The sequence below is a fragment of the Eumetopias jubatus genome, unplaced genomic scaffold (assembly GCF_037043125.1).
Source record: "Eumetopias jubatus isolate StellerSeaLion01/CBP00866 unplaced genomic scaffold, mEumJub1_p1.0 scaffold_9, whole genome shotgun sequence".
NCBI lineage: Eukaryota > Metazoa > Chordata > Mammalia > Carnivora > Otariidae > Eumetopias > Eumetopias jubatus.
In genome coordinates, this window is record NW_028274815.1 from 32,200,933 (window position 1) to 32,226,894 (window position 25,962).

The 25,962-nt window shown below is 34.9% G+C and overlaps 1 protein-coding gene and 1 pseudogene across 5 annotated transcripts in view; one reads left to right on the plus strand and one right to left on the minus strand.

Annotated features, from left to right (window-relative positions):
• Positions 1-25,962, minus strand: part of SOS1 (SOS Ras/Rac guanine nucleotide exchange factor 1) — a 140,404-nt gene that overhangs the window by 46,019 nt on the left and 68,423 nt on the right. For all 5 annotated transcript variants that reach the window (XR_003611441.2, XM_028117269.2, XM_028117268.2 and 2 more), the window contains exons 3-8: positions 25,004-25,135; positions 22,964-23,128; positions 20,747-20,956; positions 15,773-15,916; positions 8,820-8,930; positions 8,646-8,744 (exon numbers count right to left, since the gene is read on the minus strand). Coding sequence is in view for 4 of the 5 variants with exons in the window: in XM_028117269.2 (XP_027973070.1) it covers positions 8,646-8,744; positions 8,820-8,930; positions 15,773-15,916; positions 20,747-20,956; positions 22,964-23,128; positions 25,004-25,135 (861 nt within the window). In the remaining variant the exon portion in view is untranslated. The remainder of the gene's footprint in view (positions 1-8,645; positions 8,745-8,819; positions 8,931-15,772; positions 15,917-20,746; positions 20,957-22,963; positions 23,129-25,003; positions 25,136-25,962) is intronic.
• Positions 2,478-2,754, plus strand: LOC114219701 (large ribosomal subunit protein eL43 pseudogene; annotated as a pseudogene).

The following is a 25,962-nucleotide window of genomic DNA, read 5'->3' on the forward strand; positions in this document are numbered from 1 at the left end:
AAATGCAAGCATAATGGAAAAGCAAGTTAAAATCTGAAGTGTGGAAAGTTTAAAACCTTAAACAGGAATACCAACCCTAAAAAGTGTTAGATGTTGACACTCATTTATGAAAATAAAATACCTTTTAAAACCATCTCTCTGTTTTTATCAGAGAAAAAATTACCAAAATTATAAATGCACCCCACAGTTTAGTTGATTTAAAATTTTAAATTAGAGTAACACAATAGTCAGCTTTATTATTACAATGGTTACTGAATTACACTATCCTATTCTTAACTTCAGATATTTAACATCTGCAGTCAGATATAATACCATTTAGCTCACTGCTTTGAGTCCATGGTTTCTGGATAAGAATTTCTAAATTCAGAAATCTAGTTCAAGAGAATGGAAGCTAGACAGAGCTCTGTTGGACTTATTTTTATGACAGAAGTTAGGTTTCCTAAATCTTCTCTTATTGCTGGTATTAAGTCATCAGCTCATGGGCAGAAAAAAAAAAATGGTCTGAAGCATATAGCAGTTAAACCAGACGCAAAACATGAAAAAAAAATAGATAAAAATGATCTAGAGTAGATGTTTGATATTGTTCAGCTCCCAAACTGGAAAAACAGCAAACCAAAGCCATTAACAAATGTATACAAGATGTTTGTAGTGCAGATTTCTTTTTTTTTTTAAAAGATTTTATTTATTTTGAGAGAGAGAACGTGTGCACACGATGGGGGGGGTGGGACAGAGGGAGAGAGAGAAGCAGGCTCCCCACTGAGCAGGGAGCCCAATGTGGGGCTTGATCCCAGGACCCTGGAATCATGACCTGAGCCGAAGGCAGAAACTTAACAATCTGAGCCACCCAGGTGCCCCTTGTTTAGCATTTTTTTTTTTAAAGACTATTTTGGGAGGATAAAAATCTCTTAATTTTAACATTTCTCAATTTTTTATCCTAAATTTTCCACTCATTGTACCATTCAGTTCTAAGTTTTTATCTATAATCCTTTTCCACAATTCCTGTACTTAAACATTTGCAGCTACAATTTTTGTAGTATTTGCGATCTTAAGGGGAAAAAGGGCCAATCTTCAAATCAGTCTACTATGCAAAAAATCTAGGAATATTAGAAAATTTACTGTTAAATTTTGTTTTTTTAATTTGTTTTTAAATATTTTATTTTAATTTCTACACCCAACATCGGGCTCAAATTTACAATCCCAAAATCAAGAGTCACATACTCTACCAGATGAGCCAGCCAGGCAACCAAATGTTAAATTTTAACATATAGCAAGAGTCTAACCATCTGAGTCTTCAAATTAAAGTTGTTAGTGTTCTTATTTTCTAAAATAAAGCTTGTGATCAAGATAAATACTGCAATGTTATAATGAAATAACATCAACTACAATACTTACTATTCTGTTGGTCCTCAATTTAATCTTACTTAAAAACACATGGTTGTTATGATGTGTTAAAATTAAACTCGGACATGTTTTCTCTCAATTATTTTGCTAATCTTGTACTTTTTAATACCAATAAAACCTAAGAAAGGTATAGATTTTAAGTGTTAAATATTCTATTTTTTCATTTAAGACAAAGCATACATGATAACCCCAAACCCAATTATATACATTTAGTCTTATTCAGATGATTAAATTAGTAATTTTGTATTCGTGTCTGTTTTTACCTGCCTATAGTCCATCCTGCCAAAAGTCTGTTGGCTTTTCACTAGATTTTTATGACTAAAATGAAATTTTAAAATCTAAGATCAGAATGAAATGATACTTAAATTGGCTTAATATAAAACTATATGGGTTTAAGAAAGTCATTATATACTGGAAATCAGAAAACCAAAAATGAATATAATTCTATAGCATACCAAAAACTAATTGTAGGGCGCCTGGATGGCTCAGTTGGTTGAGCAACTGCCTTTGGCCCAGGTCATGATCCTGGAGTCCTGGGATCGAGTCCCACATCGGGCTCCCTGTTCAGCGGGGAGTCTATTTCTCCCTCTGACCCTCCCCCCTCTCATGCTCTCTCTCATTCTTTCTCTCAAATAAGTAAAATCTTAAAAAAATAAAATAAAATAAAATAAAAAATAATTTAAAAAAACTAATTGTAATGGGTTGAACTGTGTTCAAGTCCTAACCTCTGGTACCTGCAAATGTTATCTTATTTGAAAATTAGGTCTTTGCAGATATAATCAAGTTGAGATGAGGTCATATTGGATTAGGGTGGGCCCTACACCCGTTGACTTAGCACCTTTGTAAGACAGAGGACAGGGTAGGGTGCTTGGGTGGCTCAGTCGTTAGGCATCTGCCTTCGGCTCAGGTCACGATCCCAGGGTCTTGGGATCGAGCCCCACATCAGGCTCCCTGCTCAGCTGGAAGCCTGCTGCTCCCTCTCCCACTCCCCCTGCTTGTGTTCCCTCTCTTGCTGTGTGTCTCTCTGTCAAATATATAAATAAAGTCTTTTTAGCCCAGACCTAGTTTGCGGCGACATGGCTAAACACACCAAGAAGGTCGGAATCATGGGTAAATACGGGACCCATTATGGTGCCTCCCTCAGGAAAATGGTGAAGAAGATTGAAATAAGCCAGCACGCCAAGTACACTTGCTCCTTCTGTGGCAAAACCAAGATGAAAAGATGAGCTGTGGGGATCTGGCATTGTGGTTCCTGCATGAAAACCATCGCTGGTGGCGCCTGGACCTACAACACCACTTCTGCCATCACAGTAAGTCAGCCACAGAAGACTGAAGGAGTTGAAAGACCAGTAGAAGCGCCACCACTTGAAACATTGCTAGCCTATAGTAAATGGGTTAATTTATGTAACAAAAAAAAAAAAAGAGAAAGAGAAGACTTGGATGCAGAGGTAAGAGAAGAATGTGAAGATGTGAGGAAAGCCACTTGAAGATGGAGGCAAGGAATGAAGTGATGGCACTGACAAGCCAAGAGCTACCAAGGATTGCTAGGATCCACCAGAAGCTAAGAGGTAGGATTCTGCTCTAAAGTCTTGAGAGGGAGTATGGTTCTGCTGACACCCTAATTTTGGACTTCTAGTCTCCAGAGCTGTGCTATTGTTTTTAAGCCACGCAGTCTGTGGTGCTTTGCTCTGGCAGCCCTAGGAAATGGATACACTCATGTACATATAACAGTATAGATCTGAACCCAATTTTTTTAAATTGAGGTAAACTTACCTTTCCTTAGATTATATGGCCAACATATTTACATAGTCCCAAGTAACAACTGTAAATTTGTTTAATAAAGCAAATTAAACTTCACATTGAAAAAAGAGTATTATTTTTCAGTTTCAGTAGTATTCAAGTCTTACACTTACTTAATTATTTAGCTAAAGTTTAAAGAATTCTAAGTCTCCGGGGCACCTGGGTGGTTCAGTCCATTAAGCATCCGACTGTTGATTTTGTCTCAGGTCATGATCTTGGGGTCATGGGACTGAGCCCTGCATGAGGCTCTGTGATCAGCGGGGAGTTGCTAGAGATTCTCTCCTCCTCCTCCCCCCCCTTTTTTTAAGATTTATTTATTTATTTTAGAGAGAGCGAGCATGAGCAAGCACAGGAAGGGGGAGAGGGAGAGAGGGAGAGAGGGAGAGAGTGAGAGAGAGAGAGAGAGAGAGAGAGTGAGAGAGTGAGAGAAACTTTAGCAGATTCCGTGCTGAGCATGGAGTCCTAAGAGGGGCTTGATGTCAACACCCTGATATCATGACCTGAGCCAAAACCAAGAGTTGGTTGCTTAACCAACTGTGCCACCCAGGGGTCCCAGATTCTCTCCTCCTTCTACTCCTTCCCCTGCTCGTGTGCTCATTCTCTAACAAATAAATCTTATTAAAAAATTCTAAGTTTCCAAAATTAGTGTAATTACATACAATTTACAGTTAAGCTTCTTTTAAAATATAAGACATTTATAGGAATTCTAAGGAAAACTTACTTATTTTTGCCATTAATTTTTTTAACAAGCATTTATTGTCCAAGTGCCAGACACTACTAGGCATGAGAATTCAAAGCTACTCAGAGCTCACATCCATTATGTGGGGAGCACAGCCTAAAACAAGGTAGACAATAAAAATGGGACAAGTTCTATGAGGAAGTATAAAGAGAGGGAACATGGTAAAAGGATCAGCCTAAGGAACCAAGGGAAACTTGATGGAGAAACCAAGATTTGAACAAACTCTTTGACAAGTAGGAATTTCTCAGATGAAAAGGGAAGGCAGAAATAGAAGAGAAATTCCAGGGAAATTGGAACAAAAGGAAAGTGGAATTCTGAACAGGTTATATATATCCAGGGCTGCTAAAAATTGAGATGAGCTGCAAAGAGGCTAAAGAATTTAGACTTCAGTCAAAGTCGATAGGGAACCAACCACACTTTTTACACTGAAAGTTCCATAAGGCATAAAGGCCATACAGGAAGCCGCTACAGTAGTCCCAGCAAGATACGCTGGGGGGCCTGGACCAAGGCAGTGTCAGTGAAATGTAGAGAACAAAGTAACTTCCAGAAATGTATTATGGTTTAAAGATTTACTTATTTATTTGAAAGAAAGAGAGAGAGCAAGAGAGCACACACACGGGTGGGGTAGGGGCAAAGGAAGAGGGAGAGAGAATCCCAAGCAGACTCCACGCTGAGTGTAGAGCCTCACACCAGGCCAATCTCATGACCCTGAGATCACGATCTGAACCAAAACCAAGAGTCGGATGCTTAACCAACTGTGCCACCCAGGTGCCCCAGAAATGTATTGTTTTAAAATGGTTTTATGTTGGAGAATCCACCAAAAAACAACAAAACAAAACAAAAACAAAAAAAAAACCCTACTAGAACTGATAAATGAATTCAGTAAGGTCTCAGGATACACAATTAATATACAGAAAACTGTTACATTTTTATACGCTAATAATGAAGTAGCAGAAAGATAATTTAAGAAAACAATCCAATTTACAACTGCACCAAAAATAATAAAGTATCTAGAAATAAATTTAACCAAGTAGGTGAAAGACCTCCACTCCAAAATCTGTAAAACACTGATGAAAGAAACTCAGATGACACAAACAAATGGAAAGATATTCCACGCTCATGGATTAGAAAATCAATATTGTTAAAATATCCACACTACCCAAAGCAATCTACAGATTTAACATAATCCCTATCAAAACACTAACATTTTTCATGGAACTAGAACAAATAATACTAAAACTTGTATGGAACCACACAAGACCCCAAAGAGCCAAAGCAATCTTGAGATAGAAGAACAAAGCTGGATGTATCAGAACCCTAGATTTCAAAATACATTATAAAGTTGTAGTAATCAAAACAGTACAGCACTGGCACAAAAAAACAGACATATAGATCAAAAGAACTGAACAGAGAGCCCAGAAATAAAACCTTATATGGTCAATTAATCTATAACAAAGAAAGCAAGAATATGCAATGGGTAAAAGACAGTCTCTTCAACAAATGGTGCTAGGAAAAACGGACAGCTACATACAAAAGAATGAAAATGGACCACTTTCTTGCACCATACATAAAAATAAATTCAAAATGGATGAAAGACCTAAATGTGAGACCTGAAACCATAAAACTCCTAGAAGAAAACAGGTATTCATTTCTTTGATATTGGCTATAGAAACGTTTTTTAAGACATGTCTCTTCAGGGAGGGGAAACAAGCAAAATTAAACTTTGGGTCTATACCAAAATAAAAAGCTTTTGCACAGTGAAGGAAGCAATCAACAAAAATAAGAAGGCAACCTATTGAATGGGAGATGATATTTGCAAATGATGTATCTAATAAGGGGTTACTATCCAAAATATATTAAAAAACTTATACAACTCAATGCCAAAACCCACGAGTAATCCAATTAGAAAATGGGCAGAGGACCTGAATAGACATTTTTCCAAAGAAGACATACAGACGCCCAACAGAGCACACGAAAAGATGATCAACATCACTGATCAAATCAAAACTACAATGAGGTATCACCTTCCACTTATCAAAATGGCTAAAATAAAAAATACAAGAAATAACAAGTGTTGGTAAGGATGTGGAGAAAAAGGAACCCTCATGCACTGTTGGTGGGAATGTAAATTGGTACAGCCACTATAGAAAACAATATGGAGGTTCCTCGAAAAATTAAAAATGTGATCCTGTAATTCTGCTACTAGGTATTTACCCAAGGAATACAAAAACACTAATTTGAAAAGATATATGCACCCCTATGTTTACTGCAGCATTATTTACAATAGCCAAATCATGGAAGTAGCCCAAGCGTCCACTGATAGATGGATAAAGAAGATGCAGTGTATATGCACAATGGAATATTATTCAGCTATAAAAAAGAATGAGATTTTGGCATTTGCAACAATATGGATGGACCTACAGTGTAACGCTAGATGAAATAAGTCAGTGACAGAAAGACAAATACCACACGATTTCACTCATATGTGGAATTTAAGAAACAAATGAACAACAAAGAAAAAAAGAGAACAAAAAAACAAGCAAACAAACAAAAAGACTTAAATACAGAGAACAAATTGATGGTTGCCAGAGGGAGGTAGGTGAGGATCCCCTGAAGTAGTTAAAGGGGATTCCTGATGAGCACTGAGGAATGTATAGAATCACTGAATCATTATCCTGAAACCAATACAACACTGTGTGTTAACATAAAACAAAAATATAAAAGGGTTTCGTGGTCTAATTAATTTGGGAAGCCCGAGAAAACAATCAGATTGCTGTAGTGCACAATTTTATAAAGTCTTTAATATTCTAATGTACTTTGAAAATTTCTAGGAGTATATGATTAAGGATGTAGTTTTCCTCCAGCATATCTAACCACACTGCACATCCCCCCCCACCAACTTTTTATTTAGAGTGTCTCATGGGACTAGCATCTCAAAGAATATTCTTTGAAAATACTGCTCACTGAAAATATTTAATTAAGCAACATACCAACAAATAGAAATTGAAAAATAAGTACAAATAATACATTAGTACTGAGGGAATGCAGAATAAAAAGGAGGGATCACAGTCTGTGGGATTAATTAGGCAAGGTTTCCCACTCAATATACTGCTAATTCTACAACTGAACTTTAGGCAATAAGATGAACTAGGGATACATATGCTTAAACCAGTAGAGATCTTTTAAATTGCTGAATGATGTTTTAAAATAAAAATTCTATTACCACAACTTACAATTTTAAAAATTTTAATTGCCTGTGTTTGGGGGGGGAGTAAATAATTTCCTATATTATTAAGCTGATTAGATTTTACAGCCTTTTCAACCTTCATCAAAGCTTCTTGTTCTTTCTTATAAATTAATAACTGCTTCTAGGTTTCATCTGGCCTTTAATGCTTCAGAATTTCATTATAGTCTCAGGTTAAAATCCCATTATCAAACTATTATGAACAAGGATTCTATATAACAAACTTGTTTGCAAATATCCTGTTAGGACTATGGTTTGTCATAATAAATTCTTTGTAAAGAATGGTTTTGTATAACAAATGCTTCCTCTTGATTATCCTCTTAAAATAATCATTCTATATTACTAAAGATCTTAAATGGTATACTGTTTTCAGTCTAGAATGGAGAGCTAAGAGCTCTGTAATTCTGCTTGGTGATTAAATCCTTTAACTCCCTTGGTCTTTCTCCAGTTCAAACATTCCTACTTGAGAAATCTAAGGTCCAAATTCCTACAATGTAAAAAGATGGGACTTCGTTTACTGACTCATTATAGAGAGCCCATTTCAGCATGTACTCCTGCAAACTGTAAATATAATTTCTACTAATAAATTCTCCATAACAAAATCATGATATTAAATATAATTTTTCTTTAATGAAGCAAACATTCTTTTAAAAGTTAAAGAAATAATAGTATTAACCCATGTCTTATTTTGTCTCTATGGTGCTAGTGCATTAAGAGTAAACGGAGTATCTTTATTATTTCATTCCTTATTTTAAATTTTGAAAAAAAATTGATGTTTTCTTAGGACATATTATCCATAAGCCAAAGGAGACATCATTAGATACATACATAAGCAGTTTAAAAGTAAATCACTTTGAGCTATACCAGTGAATTTTAACTTATACAGACTAAGGGTCTCTTTTTCCTTATTTCAGTGTGAAAAAGGAAAAGGGGGAAAAAATCAAAATCCTTTCCTTTCAGTGTTTCTTAAATTGTCTATTTTGAACTGTGATCAAATAAATTTTTACCGGGATTATACATAGTTTACTATTTCTAAAGTAATGTTAAGCAGTTTTATAGAGACAGCTGCAAACTTGAGCAATGAAAATTAGGTGATTAATATTCTCCATTATTTGGCCTTCTCTCTACATTGGGTCCCTTATCTAAGTCCCTGAATCGATCTGCTGAGGTCCCCAAATGGAGACATGGATGCCTAAGTCCAAGGTTGTTTCCAAACAACTGGCCCTGTAAGCAAAAAGGGCACAAGAAAAAATATCTGATGACTGCTTTAAAATTCACTATTAAAACTAGAGAAAATATGCCACTCTTTTGCAGATTCATTTACATTTTATTCTTAACTAGAAAACGCAATTAGATATAGACCAATGTTCATGGGTGCTCACATAATAATTCACAAATAAACTGGTAAAAAAACTGCATCACATTTGAATGTTTTACAAATAGCAGTAAGAGTTTTCTTACCTTCAAAAGTTCAAAGTAATGTAGACAGTGGTAAACAGGGGCTAGAAGTAGCCTGGGTAAAACATACTGAACAGCTTCTTTGAAACCTTCGCCTATTGACTAAAAACAAAGTAATTAATTTTTTTTAAGTTTACTCTTCAGACATCATGTATCTTGTTTTAAAAATTACTATACCTGTAAATAGAGTGCCGCTCCAGGCTTTGATAACTGACTAAGGAAGCGATCATGAAAACCAGGCCGTAAAATATCTCGAGCATATGATTCATATGGATCAAATGCCAGTTCCTTAGAAAATAAAGAAGGTAAAACATAATCTTTCTCCAAGTTAAAATATAAACAACCTACCACAAGAAATACAGAAAGATTAAATTATAGGTACGTCTAAGCTAGCACAATTATGTACTTCTTTTAAAGCCTCCCAACAAAATTACATGGCTATTAATTATGATTTTAATAGGATAAGTTTAATATTCTCCAGTAAGAGAGTAAGTAAATCAGTTCTTTCTGATGAATAATGGCATCCTTATATGTTATGACACCTCTCCTCAAAGGATTCTAGTACAGCATTATCAGCAAAAGTGGTCGTAAGAATGGCCAGACTTTTGGTTCTGGAAAACAAAGTTTAGCCGGAACAACAATGAATACAGACATCAACAACGAGGTTAAGTATAAACCTTTAGAATATGGGTGCCCAACATTTATTTTCTCATGGTTATTTCTTAGTGGTAGACTTTTACTTTTGCATTCTTTAAGCCGGAGGTAACAGTTCATATCATCTAAAATTCACTGTTACAGTTTTCACAGCAATTAAACAAGCGTTTAATCCAAATTGCCAAAAATTCTATTATCATCAATCATTAATAAACTAAACAATTTTAATGGTTAGGTCTAAAAGAGTACAATCTATTGGTTTTGATGATTCCTGAGGAAAAAAGAGAATAGGTGTCTTGATTTTAGCAGGAGCCATCCTATGCCCTATTCCTGGTTTAAAAAAACAAAAAAACCAGGAAAACTGTGCTCTAGATTCTAGCAAGAGCTCATTCTAGGACAGGGAATTCTAGAAAGAGGAAGAGGACATCTAGTGGAGCAGTACAGAAGGAAGAGGGACTGACCACAAATGATGTTTATGTTCATTACCCTTAATGTTGTTTCTTAGATTGTTGTTTTTTTTTTTTTAAGGAAAGACTGAGTAATAAAAATACAAGATCAGAAATCAGAAGACCTGAGTCTTTGTGAAATATAATATAGCATATAAAGTTCTAAGTCATCCTGAATTCCTTGAACTGGCTCCTGATTCATTTCCCAATTTCAACTCCTTCAACTACTTTCCCAACTAAAAATTTCTATGGTAATGTAACACTGGAAATTGCAGTCCACTGTAGATTTTACAAGAACGGATAGTAACGTTTCAGCAATAGTAACAGAAAGGAGTCAGGTATGAACAGAGTAGAAGGGAAAGAGGAATAAAAATGTGATTTGATGCTTTTATTGTGGGTCTCTTGAACTCTAGAAATCATCTTGTACAGCAGATAATGTTTGCCCTCCCCCTCTTTCAATAAACTCTAATTTACTACAGAATTTTTACAACCATATATATATATAAAATAAAGGCTATACACCAAAGTGGCTTAAGAGCGTAACTTTAGAGTCACAGAGACCCAGATTCCAATTCTGATCCTGTGAGCTTTGATAAACTAAGCCAGTTTCCTCACTGGAAAATGAATAATACCTAATTTCAAGGGAGTTGTTTTAGGAATTAAACAAGATATCATATGCAAAGTGCTTACAAAATGCTTACTATGCATGCACATAGGAAACACTGAATAAACAGTCCCCAGTATTATCATTCTAAAATAGCTAATTTCAATAGGAAAAAAAAAACTAACTACTAACTAGGAATCCAACCTCTCATCGCAGTTTTATTCTTCAGAATAAATTTGTAGAATTGCAAGCACTTCTAAGAATCCTTGTATAAGTTAACTGATTTTATGGTTAGTTTACTGGTTAAAATTCAATACTTAGTAGATTCACAAAAAATTTAATTATCAATATATGTAATTGTGTATTAATGATTAAAAATATAAAGTATTCTAAACACACAGAAAAATAGAGAACAACCTAACATAACTATATTCACCATGTAGCTCAAAATAGTTCAACATCTTATAATACTTGTTTCAACTTAAAAAAAAAAAAAAGTATCATGGTAATTGATTCTCCTGAGCTCCTTTTCACAAGTTTATCTCCTCCCTTACTGATCCCCAAAGGAAATCACTGTCCTGAATTTGAATTTTATCAATTCCCACGTATGTTTTTACATAATTACATATGTATCAAGAAATAAGGCAATTCTTTTGCAATTGGCACTTTACATTCAAAGTTGCGTCCAAGATTTATCCATTTGGATTAATGTGGTTTCTTCCATTCATTTATTCTAAACTCTGTAACATTCTATTGTGTAAATATGTATTTTTTGAGATAATTTAGATTCACATGCAGTTACAAGAAGTAACATAGAAAGATCCTGTGTGCACACTGTCAGTTTCCCATCGTGGTAACATTTTGTAGTAGTACAATATAGTGCAATATCACAATCTGTCCATTGACACTGATGTAGTAAAGTATGCAACATTTCTATCACCACAGGGATCTCTCCTATTGCCTTTTGGTAAGAAAGGTTTTTTTAAGGTTTTATTCTTTTAAGTAATCTCTACACCCAATGTGGGGCTCAAACTCGCAACCTGAGATCAAGCCGCACGCTCTACTGACTAAGCAGTCAGGTGCCCCTCTCCTGTTGCCCTTTTAGAATCACATCTCACTCCCTGTTAGCACCCAAATCTAAATTACGCATTTTTTCTTTTGTAGCTCATGCTTTGGGTGTCATATCTAAGAATCCTTTGCTGAAGCCAAGGTTGTGAAGACCTAGCCATGCTTTCTTCTAAGTTTTATAATTTTAGCTCTATCATTAGATCCATTTTATGTTTGTATATGGTATGAGGCAAAAAGTTCAAATTCATTCTTTCGTGTTTCTCGTAACTTGATAGTGTCTTTTTGTAAACAGAATTAAAATTTTAATTTTTTATGGTTTGCACTCTGTTCTTTGAGAAACCCTTTGTATCTCAAAGTCATAAACATATTCTCCTAAATTCGCTTCTGAATTTTTCAAGTTTGCTTTTCATTTTTAGATTTTTAATCTGCTGAGAACTTGGGTATAAAGTGAGCTAAGGATGGAATTTTTTCTTTCCACATGGATAACCAGTTTTGACCCAGCATCATTTTTTAATTTGTTTGTTCTCTCTCTACTGGTTAATAATGTAATCTCGATCACAGATCATGTGTGTATATGTATTTTTTTCAGGGCACCCTATTCTGTTGCACTGTTTATACCTACACCAATACTCCACTCTTTATTTACTGTGGCTACGTAATAAAATTTAAAATTTGACAAGACAAATTCTCATAACTGGTTCTTCCTCAAAATTGTAATTTTTGTCCCTTCATTCTTCCAAATGAGTTTTAGGACTAGTTTGCTATGCACTGGATTTAGATTATTTGGGAGACAACTAGTTATCATTATACTCTTGAGTCTTTCCATACATGAACATAATACGTATTTCTACTTATTCAGATCTTTATGAATCTAATTATTTTATGATTTTCTTAACTGGTCTAGAGTATTTATTGGGCTTATTTCTGAGTGTCTTATAGTTTTGTTTCTGTAGTGGAGTATTTTTCCTTTAATGTCATGTATTCAATGGGTTATAACTGAGCATAGTAATGCTATCAAGTTTTATGCTAATCTTTTATGTGGCAACTATACTGAACTTGCCTAATAGTTCTAATACTACATAAATCTTGGGTTTGCCATGTTTACATGTTTTTGAACTTCCTATAAATGGAATTACATAGTATTCTGAATGTCCTTATATGGTTCACCATATGTTGCCCTTTAAAAAAATTTTTTTTAAGATTTTATTTATTTGACAGAGAGAGATAGAGCAAGAGAGGGAACACAAGCAGGGGGGTGGGAGAGGGAGAAGCAGGCTTCCCGCCGAGCAGGGAGCCCGATGCAGGGCTTGATCCCAGGACCCCGGGATCGTGACCTGAGCCAAAGTCAGAAGCTTAACGACTGAGCCACCGAGGTGCCCCTGGTTGCCTTTTTTTAAAAATTGGTAGTTCATTTTTTTTTATTGCCATATAGCATTTCACTGTGTGAATATATGACAAATTATCCATCATGAATAAACCTGCTATGAACATTCTTAAACATGTTTTTTGGTAAACACAGGCACTCATTTTTGTTTGGTATATGCCCAAGAGTGAAACTGCTAGATCATTCGGTACACTGTATGCTTAATTTCAGTAGAAAAGTGAAACATTTTACTGAAGGGGCTGTACCAATTTATATCCCATCCACCATCAATGTAGAGTTCCAACTGTTCAATGGTTTTAAATTGCATTTCCTTGATGAATAAATGATGTTGAACACCTTTTCTTTTTTCAGGAAATACCTGCTTAGGTCTTTTGTCTATTTTCTAAAAAAAAACAAGCTGTCTTTAAGTTACTGATTTTACATACTCTAGATAGGAGTCCTTCATTGGCTATAGATGCTACAAATACTGTCCCGCCATCTATAGCTTGCATTTGCACTCTCTTAATTTTGGTTATTGATACAGATGTTCTTACCTTTAATGAAGTCCAGTTTATAATCTTTTCTTTCATGGTTTTAGTGTCTTGTTTAAAGAAAGCTTTGCTTATTCTAAGGTCATGAAGATTTCCTACATTTGCTTCTGCAAGCTTTATTATCTTAAAGTTTGAACTCACTCTTGAATAAAAGTTTAATTGGGCAGAAAGTTCTATTTTCCCTTAGTACTTGAAGCTACCACTCAACTGTTAGCCTCTATTGTTAAAGAGAAGCATTCTGTCATTCTAATTGTAGGTCAAGTACTTCTCTCTTTTCTCTCTCACAGCTTTTAAGATTTTCTCTTTATCCTTGATGTTCTATAGTTTCACCATGTTTTTGGCTGTAGGTTTATTTTTATTTATGTGTCCAGTATTTGGAATTCATTTCTGATCTGGGAACTCAGGTCTTCATTTCTGGGAAATTCTCAATTTTTACCTCTTCAAATATTTCTTCTCCATCATTCTTTATCTGAAACTATTAGATGATATTAAAGCCCTTCAATGTAGCCTTTATTACTCTTAGCTATCCTTTCATATTTTTTTAAAAAGATTTTATTTATTTATTTATTTAAGAGAAAGAGTGAGAGAGAGAGCACGAGAGGGAAGAGGGTCAGAGGGAGAAGCAGACTCCCTGCGGAGCAGGGAGCCCGATGATGCGGGACTTGATCCAGGGACTCCAGGATCATGACCTGAGCTGAAGGCAGTCGCTTAACCAACTGAGCCACCCAGGCGCCCATATCCTTTCATATTCTAATTGTAGTTTCTCTGTGTCACATTTTCAGTGAATTCCTCAATTCCTTTTTCCAATTCATTCATTTTCTCCTTGAACTAGGTTTAGCAAATGTTTACTACATACTGAGTTATTTATATTTAATTCCCAATATCCCTAATTGTTTCTTTTGATACTTACCTGTTATTTTCTTTCCACCTATTTTTGTTTCACAACATCTTGTTTATAAATGGTTCATATTTCTGTATTTATCTCTCTGAGCACCCTAAACTTCTTTTTTAAACTCTGCATGTCTATTATACAAAATTAATTTCATCCGGAATGAATTTATTTTCTAGTTAGATAGCACTCTAAACATTAGAATTTGTCTTGTATTTTGGAATTCTGTATTATGCAGACTTCTTGGGGAGGCTTTTAGTTTTTGGTTTCCTTTTTTTCTCTTCCATCCCTTTATGGTCACTCTTCTAGACCTGAACCTGCTCTGTAAGTGTTTTTGGGGTCGCAGGCTCTGTAATCATACTGGCTTAATACTGTAAGATAATTTGTTAAGTTTTAAAGTATTTTTGTTATAAGGCAGTGTTTCTGTTTCCCTATCTCAAGTCCACAACTTCCTATAAAACCTTGCAGGGAGGAAGTTGATGGGATTTCCCCAGCATCCTCTTACAATCAGGGTCTTGAAGCAAGAAGTCCTGCTCACTTTCATGGAGCACATTTAGTCTTCATTATCCTAAAGAGCTGAACACCCAACTACCGGAGCTCATTACCTTGAATGCTTACTCTATCTCTGATCTTATTTTTGAGTCCAGTTATGTATATTCCTTTAAAAAAAAAAAACGAAACACCTTACAACTTGTATATGTTTGAAGCAAGAGTGGAGGGGCAGTCATGAAGCTTAGGTAGTATTTACCATACTATTTAGCCTGAAAATCTTAAGTTTTTTGTTTTACAAACTCAACCCTGTATTTGTGGATTTTAGAGTAAGAACAAAGTAAGAGCTAAAAATCTCAGAATGACTACCAATGCTAACTTATTAGGATGAAATCCTATATTTTAGCATTTGAATACCCATGGAGAAGGTTACTGTTTTCCCACCCCCGTAACATTTTACTCATCTAGGTCCTAGACCTGACTTTCCTACTCACTTCACTCCTATTCTAAATAATAATTACAGTTATCATATATTGAATAGCTTACTGTGTGAAGGTGGTTAGCTAAATATTTTAGGTAGGTTACTTTAATTTTCACAAAAATCCTGAGTCCTACTATTATTATCCCTATTTTAGAAATACAGATATGGGGATTTAAAGATTGGAGATAAATTGCCCACAGTCACATACAACTAAGTAGCAGAATCGAGGCTGGAACACAAGTAGTCTAACCTCAGGTCCAACTTCTATGGCTTCTTCAATGACGGCATTCATGGCCTTTTCTTAGCTTTGTTATAAAAGACAAGATGATGGACTGTCAGCTGTAAATGCCTCCCCTCTGTGGGATCTGCTTTTTTATAATGGATGAGAGACTACTTTTTTTGTGGGTTTCATAAGATAATAGAAACAAATGTTGACAATGAGCCTCTGAGGAATGGACAGTATGACAGAGTAGTCAGCAGTTAATATCTATGATTTCAGATGGAAACAAGAATTAAGATTCCAATTTTAATGCAAATGTAGAGCTTTTATACAGACTTTTTTTGGTGTATAATTAAAGTACTTACCTCTGCTAAGTCTTCAAAGCAGCTTCCTACTAAGGGATGGGGGCTACCTTCATCAGTCATTTCCACAGTATCTTCTATATGGCCCAGTAACTTTACACTAAGTTCATGTATATCTACTATACGACTAAATATATTTTCTACATCCTGTTGGGAGGAAAAACAAATTCAGTTAGGTTATAGAATAAAAAACAAATTTTGAGCCAGTAATTCTTTAATAATCATGAAATTTAACATGGCAAATACACTGAGAAATTTTAACTTACAAATGCAAGTAAAAGACAATTCAAGAATTCTTTTTGCAAAGGTATACAATTTGCAAATACATTTCTTTAGGTCAGTGGTTCTCAAAATAATACATAGTACTTTTATGAAAACTACTTTTAAAACCAAAAAAATTCAGAGAAGAATGGCATTGTTTTATATTTGTCCAAATCTCTACCATCTAGCTTAAAAGAAGGTAGCTGCATTTAATCTGTTGTGATACATTGTTTTTGATTAAAGCATACGAAGAAAATCCAGCTTTACACAGAAGTTGGAAAAGGGAGGAATATTTTAATATTACAGATCTCTTTTTTTAGTACAGTTTTTTGAGATATAAGTCACATACCATAAAATTCACCCTTTTAAAGTGCACTATTCAATGGTTTTCACATATTCAGAGCTGTTCATTTATTGCCACTATCAAATTCCAGAATATCTTCATCACCCCAGAGAGAAGGTCTACATCCATTAGCAGCATTCTCCATTCTTCTTTTCTGCCCAGGGGCTGACAACCACTAATCTACTTTCTATCTCCATGGATTTGCCTATTCTGGACATTTCATATAAATGGAGTGAATGGCCTTTTATGATATTACACCAAAACTCAACAAATGGTAGTTTCTTAAACGTTAGTTGCAATGTGGAATCTGAAACCGTATTATTTTTGTATTTCTACATTAAAATCCATCAGTCTATATTAAACTCTGAATGGATCCTTTACCCATGCGTGTTTTTGTAGCATTATGAATTTGGTCACTTGGAAAGTAGTAGTCCACTGAATTCCACAAATCTTCCAAATGTTAACACACTTAACATATTTCTTTTTCTTTTTTTTAAAGATTTTATTTATTTATTTAATTGATAGAGAGAGAGAGAGACAGCGAGAGAGGGAACACAAGCAGGGGGGAGCGGGAGAGGGAGAAGCAGGCTTCCCGCCGAGCAGGGAGCCCGATGCGGGGCTCAATCCCAGGACCCTGGGATCATGACCTGAGCCGAAGGCAGTCACTTAACCAACTGAGCCACCAGGCGCCCCAACACATTTCACTATAGAATTTTAGAATACCAAATCCATTAGTATCACCACAGATAGTATGAGTGGATAAAAATTTTCCAAAATTGTTTTCATTTGAAAGTTCAATTTTTAACACTATCAACAAATACTGTCACTTTCCTTGAAGTGACAGGTATTTCATTTGTTTTTGAGAAATGTCTGCCAAATACACAAGTCTGAATAACTACAGTCTGTCAGTCATTCTTTCAGGTAGTGTTTCATGAAGACAATGGCTAGTTCAGTTAGCAATTCAGTCATTCAGTGCTTTCCTTCACAACAAGCACCCTACTTTGATATGTAGCCTAAGTGCTTATGCGTGCTTCCTAATTGCCTCAGCTCTTCTCTTATCTGAGCCTTCTCCTGGCATGCCAAGCTCTTGTTCTTGTTCTACCAGTAGTGACAAAAAAAAAAAATCCATGAGTCCATATGTAGTCCCCTTTTACTTCATTTCTTCATTCTATTTATCTATCATCTCATTTTTATTATGAATACACATGCATACAAGAGTGCTCAATACAACACCTAGTGACTTCTGTAAGATTTTCTGTAGGTTAGATTCCTGGATAGACTTCTACCATGGGGTTACATATTTAAAATGTCAATGGATATCTTCTTAAAAAGAGTCCACTGGGGGATGCCTCAGTGGCTCAATTGTTAAGCGTCTGCCTTCGGCTCCGGTCATGATCCCAGGGTCCTGGGATGGAGCCCTGCATCGGGCTCCCTGCTCGGCGGGGAGTCTGCTTCTCCCTCTCCCACTCCCCCTGCTTGTGTTCCCTCTCTCGCTGTGTCTCTCTCTGTCAAATAAGTAAATAAAATCTTTAAAAAAAAAAAAAAGAGTCCACTGATTTACCCTCCCACAAGTAGTATACGGGAGTCACAGTTTGACCAAACCCTCACAAAACTGAATATTGTCAATTTTAACTTTTAGAAAAATGTCTAGGTAATTGAAAAACAAGAATTTACAATTATTTAGTTACTATTTTTTTGATTTGATTATTTTTAGTAGTGACCTTTTTTTTTTTGTCAAATCAACTTTGAAGCAGGATTCATATCCAATAAGATAAACCTATTTTGATGTACTTTTGGGTGAGATTTTATGTAGTTATTCACTCTTGTAACCATAACCATAGTCAAGATATAAAACGGTCTTATTACCTTAAGAAGTTTCGTTATGCCCCATCCCCATTAATCACCACTATTGCCCCCAGGAAACCAGTGATCTGCTTTCTGTCACTACAGATTAGAATTCTAGAATATTAAAAAAATGGAATCATAGATCATCTTATTTGTCTAGTTTCTTAGCTAATTGTTTTTGAGATGCATCCATACTGTTGCTTTTACAACAACTTCATTCCTTTTAATTCTGAGTAGTATTCCATTGTATGGACATACCACAATTTGTATATCCATTTACATGTTGATGGATATTTGGGTTGTTTCCAGTTTGGGGCCATTACAAATAAAGCTGCTATGAACACTCACAAACAAGTTTTGTGTGAACATGTTTTCTTTCTTTTTTTTTTTTTAAAGATTTTTATTTATTGACAGAGAGAGACAGTGAGAGAGGGAACACAAGCAGGGGGAGTAGGAGAGGGAGAAGCAGGTTTCCTGCGGATCAGAGAGCCTGATGTGGGGCTCGATCCCAGCACTCTGGGATCATGACCTGAGCAGAAGGCAGACACTTAATGACTGAACCACCCAGGTGCCCCGTATGGACATGTTTTCATTTCTTCTGGGTAAAAACCTAGCAGTGGAATTGCCGGTAGTACGGCTAGTTTATTTTTAATGTTACATAAAACAGCCAAACTCTCTTCCTAAGTGTTTGTACTAGAGTACATTCCCACAAGCAGTTGCTCCACATTCTTTTCAGCATTTGGCATTGTCAGTCTTTTTAATTACAGCCTTTCTATCTAATGAGTTTGTAGTAGTATTTCATTGTAGTCTTAATTTGCATTTCCATAGGCTACTGATGTTGAACATATAGCTTCTTTCATAAAGTGTGTGAATTTTTTACCCACTTAAAAATATCAGGCTGTTATTCCAATCATTGAGTTGTAAAAGTTCCTTATATACTCTGGATTCAAGTCCTTTGTTAGATAATGTATTGCAAATATGTTCTACCAATCTGTGGTTTACCTTTTTGTTTTTATGACAGTGTCTTTAGAAGAGCAAAAGTTTTTCATTTTATTGAAGTCCAATTCATTAATTTTTTATTTTATGGTTCTTGATTTTTGTGTCTTAAGAGATCTTTACCTATTCTTTACTCCTTTATTTTTATTGATTTTATTAAAAATTTTTATTTATTTGTCAGAGAGAGAGAGAGCATAAGCAGGGGAAGCAGCAGGCAGAGGGAGAAGTAAGCTCCCCACTGAGCCAGGAGCTCGATGTGGAACTCGATCCCAGGACCCTGGGATTATGACCTGAGCCTAAGGCAGACGCTTAACCAACTGAGCCACCCAGCAGCTTTATTTTTAAAAATTTTAAGTAATCTCTTGGGGCTTGAACTCACAACCCCAAGATCAAGAGTCACACTCTCCACCAATTGAGACAGCCAGGTGCCCCTTTGCTCCTTTCTTTTCAAAAGCAACTTTATTAAGGTAAAATTCACATAGAATGCAATTCATCCATTTAAAATGAACAATTCAATGTTTTTTCACTCTATTTAAAGATTGGTGCAACTCATAAACTACTCCTGTAACTTTTAATGGTCATTCATTGCCATACCTTGAGCCCCAGTCTCAGCTTCTGTAGTAAGCACTACTTTTCCGTCAGTCATCCATGGCTAGACTTCTAGGAATTACTAGATGTAATTCTCTTAGACAATCTCAATTATTCTCACCACTCAGCATTTCCCCAGGATTCAATTAGGGTGGTTTGATTACTATTGTAAGATCAGTGATCCCTTCTCTAATTTTCAACATTACTGGCTCTCTCTTTTTGCTCCTCAAAATATTACTATCACACTTCTATTATGGTAATTACCACACCATATTGCCATTTAATATTAAGTTTACATTTCAATCTTGACTAGACTCAATCTGAGGGAAGGAACTGTTTTATTCATCTTTGAATCCCTGTTGCCAAGTACTATATGATGCCTAACAACATATATAGGCAGCACTGATGAAGTGTTAGCTGAATGAGTCAAATTAAACAAAAAAATCTTCCACATTAACAAGAGGCTTTATTTCTTGGAGTACACAGAAGATTGTTTAAGTTCATTTGCACTTACAGTTCAGTCTAGTTTAGATTTTGTCTTTTAATTTTTTTTTAAAAAGATTTTATTTATTTATTTGACAGAGAGAGAGACAGCGAGAGAGGGAACACAGCAAGGGGAGTATGAAAGGGAGAAGCAGGCTTCCTGCAGAGCAGGGAGCCCGATGAGGGGCTCAGGGCTCGATCCCATGCCGCTGGGATCATGACTCGAGCCAAAGGCAGCCACTTAACGCCTGAGCCACCCAGGGCCCGTCTTTTAATTTTTGATGTTGAATTTATTGAACCTGTTGTAGCAAATCTGAGATCATAGTCACTATGAATTAAATGCCACAACTTAAAAAAAAAATTGACAAATTAGCAATCATGAACTACACAAATTCAAATTTGAGTGGTTGTGTAAAATTAACAACACATGCAATGATATATGTGTACACAACAATACTTACATTAGCTGAAAACAATTTTGAGTTGGAGACAAAGGGTTCTCTAAAAACTTTTATAATTAAATTTAGTTCCCTTATGTACTGTCGAATTTCTGCCATAAATGCTTTTACCAAATCATAATAAGTTTGCTCTCCTGAGGTGGAAGGCTCTTCATCAGTTAAAGATAATATATTTATATCTTCTACATCTTGATGAAACATGTCCATTAATACCTAGACAGAGATATAAAACAAGTACAATAAAATATGAATTTATAGTCGAAGTTACGCACCCTAAGTTGCTCTGCGAATACAGTTCTTAAGTGATAAAAAGCAGATACACAATAATCTCTTCTCGCCACTGCCCCGTGTGTCTTCTCTAGAACAGAATTCCCCATCTAATATACAAACCGCCTCCTCCAAGTCCTCCCCCAATACTAGTTAGTATCTGTCTCTCTTGTTAACCGATTACTTCAAGTTTGTTCCCAAATTCTATGTTGGATTTCTCTCTTAGTTTCCTGCTTCATACCCTTGCCATTACCACCTCACCTCATTCCAAGGCCTCACCACCCTGTATCTGAATAATTCACAGTCTGCTAACTGGCCTCCTTGATTACATTTGTTGGAGACTGATCAAAACCAGTCCTTATTATTATTAAAGAAGTCTACTATTCAAAGAAGTCTACTATTATTACTCTTGCTAAACCTCATCTTTCCACTTCTGTAAATTTCTACATCACTATACCTATAACACAATGAAATAATATTTTATCTTGGATTACTTCCTGCTTGTTTCACAAATATAAGTTTCCCTTCATCTGGAGCCTTTTTTCTTTTTTAAGATTTTATTTATTTATTTGAGAGAGAGCACGAGCAGGTGGCAGGGCAGAGGAAAAGGGAGAAGGAGGCTTCCTGCTAATCAGGGAGCTGGACAGCTCGATTCCAGGACCCCAGGATCATGACCAGAGTGGAAGGCAGAAGCTTAATGGACTGAGCTACCCAGGTGCCCCTGGAGCCTTGTTTTGTACTTCTTTTGCATCTCCTCCCGTGTGTGAGCTCACAGTATGTACTCAAAAATATTTTACTTATCTGATTTATTTAAAAGTATCAAATATTTTACATTTACTGAAAAAAGCTATTTTAAAAAGCAAATACTTCTTCATTTAGAAATATCAATACATTTGAAATCCTTCCTCAGATCAGGTGATTTTCACTCTGTATGTTCACATTCTGAAAGAACAAATAAGCACTACAACATAATTAAGTGGACTTAGTAATCAGAAAGAATATTCCAAACCAGTAAGAGTATAGTGAGGAAAAAAAAAAACGGATTGAAATGCTTCACCAGAAAATATTTTCTTTTCTACAAAGTCATTTTTAGAAAATGAAAATACCGAGGCAATCTAATGCAATAACTAAAAGCTTTAGACTCAGATTTAAGAGTTTGCGTCTAGGCTTTGAAACTTCTCAGAAAATTCTGGACCAATTTATCTCTCTGAACTTCAGTTTCCCTTTTATAAGAGCATCTACCTTGGGGGTACCATAAAGACCAAATGAGATAAATTTCATTTTGCTTAACTTTCAAAAAATGTTTGCTCTTAATACCGTTATAATAAAACCGTACAAGTAGTAGCTACAGATAGTTAAGTATTGAAATAAAACTCTCAAGAGTTTAATATTTTTACATTTTCAAAATTTGTTTTAAAAATCCATGATCTTGGGGCGCCTGGGTGGCTCAGTCATTAAGCATCTGCCTTCAGCTCAGGTCATGATCCCAGGGTCCTGGGATCGAGTCCCGCATTGGGCTCCCTGCTCCACGGAAGTCTGCTTTTCCCTCTCCCGCTCCCCTTGCTTGTGTTCCCTCTCTCGCTGTGTCTCCCTCTGTGAAATAAATAAAATCTTAAAAAAAAAATCCATAATCTTCTAAGTGTCCCAATCGAAATAACTTAAAGAATTTTACAAACAAGAGATTATTACTAGTATTAAACCCGCTTGCAGGAACACATAAAAGAAAAACTGCATGACATGTTTAGACAGTTTAGTACTGTCTAAATATTATATAGAAATATTAATAGAAATATTCTATTTCCATAAAATGTTATCTTGAGTACTTGCTGTTAGGTTACTGGAAATATATCCTAACACATAATATATAATTTTATTGTCTGAATAGTATGTTAGCATCCAATAAATCAGGAATAAAAATTTAAGAACAAAACATAGAGAAGATCAGTATCCTACCTTATCAGCACACATTGCCACTTTAATATCTTGTTTTGTAATTTCATAATGCCGTATATTTCGTACATAATTCCCCACCAGCTTTAAAATGTCTGCAGAAATGTATTCTAATACAGCTACTATGTAAACAGAAACCTGGTGGTCAATTTTATAACCTAGGACCTCCTGAAAAATTAAAAGAAAAACATGTTTAAAAATAATTTACTACAAATTTGATACACTGATTAAAAATAAAAAAAACATATACAATTTAGCTTAACTTTTACTGAGGCCTGTGACTATCAACAACATTTAATTTTAAGTGGTTCATCTATGAATAATACACATATTGCTGTCTGGAAATGTAAGCAAAGCAAAGGTAAGGCAAAATTACCCATGATGATGTAAAATACTTAAGTAGTACAGATTACTTTAAATAGATCATCCTTAACCTAGGAGGGGAAGCCCCACTTTGGGTGAGGGGAGAATTGTTCACTTTACCTAATTCAGGATACCTGGAATTAACTATAACAAAAGACGTTTTTTCTTTATGCAGAACAAAAGTTAATGTATTGTTGGTATCTGGGAATTTCTACTATAGCCTTATCCCTCTATTCTTCTTTCCAAAGGAACCTGGGATCCCAAAGCCCTAATGGCACACTCCTGGTATCTATAACTGTTTCTATGGGAGAAAAAAAAAGATATGCTATGTTCTAACTAACAACAGTGGTTATTAAGAGCATGTTAAATAGTATTATTAGACTTGAAAAGAAGTATGGGATTTTGTGAGGCCTACAGGAAAACAAATTCTATTTTCTAAACAATCGGATTAAAAAAAAAACTTTGAAATAAGAAATTTACTTAAGTTGGCGACAGGTGGTATTTACCTTTAAAGACATGTAAAACTATTAAATGGTTATAGTGATAAGAATATATTAATAAATTGAAATGATATCCATAATTAGATCATAAAATTCAAAGTTTAGGATCATTATTAATACAGCATGCACATACCTCAATTTGTTAATTCTCTTAAAATATAATTCAATATACAGCTAGTAAGAATCATGAAAAGAGAATTATAAAGAAGTATGCATGCAATTACTAATAGTTTAGTAATTTTCTATAACTTGCACTTACTTCCTCAGACCAGTAAGATATAGGCAGATATTTCTATTCCAAAACCAAAGTACAAAACATAACCTTTGGACAGTCTTAAACATCATCCCAGTGTTAATCTTAAATCTTGGACAAGATCAAACAGACCTAAGTTCTCTAACACTATAACTTTGAGCCCTGTGAACATGGGCTAAAAGTCACCTAACCACTTTCTGCCTCAGGCACCTTTTCTACAAACTGGGGATGAGAATAGTAACTTTGTGCAGTAATAAAACTTAGAGATAATGTATGCAAGCATTAGTATTTTGCTTATATTACAGTACACAGAAAATTATTGATATCAAAATTATTAAGGTTTTAATTACTATAGTACCTGTATTTTTGATGAGTTTGTTTTATTAAATAAATAGAAAGAGCATTATTAGAGTTCCTAGCAATTATTTTTTTCTATTAGTTCTGGAGAGATCTCTCTCTTCAGCTGACTGATTTAAATGAGAAGTAGGACTGGGTAGTTTAGGTAACCTTTAGAAAGTTTTTGTTCAAAGATTACACATAACTCTGGCAGACTCACAGAGGTCCCTACACATCTAATGATTTGAAGGATTTATAGGGACACTTAGGTCTAACCAACAAGAAAGGAGTTTTACAAATTCTCTTTGAGGTTCTAGTAACACCTGTGATGAACAAAATCCACAATTATAACTTTTCTTAGTCCTTTCAATTTGCATATTTTTGTTGGTATGAAATTACTTTAAATCATGTTGCCCAACTTATACTTTGCTATTATATCATCCCTCCCCATGACATGAATTCCTGGAAAAATTAAAATGAAAGAATTTTACTCTTCAATTCACTATCATCCATAAAATATATTCTTAGTGCTTGAAAATCATAGGTTTTATTTTGCTTTTCAAAGGCAAGAAGGCAGTATTTCAGCTTTACCTTTAGTAAAGGATGAATTTTTTCTACTGGGAGAGATAAAGGGTTTCTTCGCTTCCTCTTTTCAATAGCCGATTGGGCATCAGCTATTGCCCACTTATCAATTGGATGAGGGAAACTTTTTTGAACACGTTCCTTGGAAAATAGGAAAATAACAACTAAGCAACAAATATATTAAATAGTGCTCTTCACTTACAATTTACTTTTAAAATCAAAGAATCCCCAAAGCAGGCTTTTCACTTATGGTATAATTTATACTGCAAACATACTTAAGCTAAGAGAAAACTATAGCTGTCAATGTATTAATATCTTAATTAGACAATTAAGAGCTAAACATCCCTTGTATTATCTAGGGGAAAAATCACATTCTGACTTTCAACTTCACTGTGATAAAGCTAATGACAAGAATGATTAGAATAACCACTGCTTATATAAAATCTCAAGGAACAAGACCTAAGTTCAAGAAGCAAATATCTAAATCCAATTCTCCTTCATTTGTCCTTTCAATACTAATCACAACCTCAAGGAGCATTTTGCACTTGAAACCTCTAAGAATTTTTTTCTTTACTTCATTCATCATGCAAAAGTACCTGACTTCAAAACTATTTACACATCATGGAAATCAAGGGTTTACATCGGTAAGAGTAATTTTTATACACTGTAGCTCATCATTAGAGTCTGAATCGTTCATAGATCATTAATTTTTAACAAAATACTTCACTTTAATTTCTAGCACTTATTCGGTCAGAATTTCCACTGAAAGTGAAGGAACTCGTGTTAATATAAAAGCTAAATTTCCCTACTTTAATACACTAATGTAATTCACTTCAAACCATTCTCTCAAGTTTTAGAATTCCACTTTCAGGATACCATAGTTAAAACCAGTAGAGGTCGCTATTAACATAATTTAAACACATGTATAGAGCTAGTAGTATGTAAAAACGGCTAGATAAAATTAAACA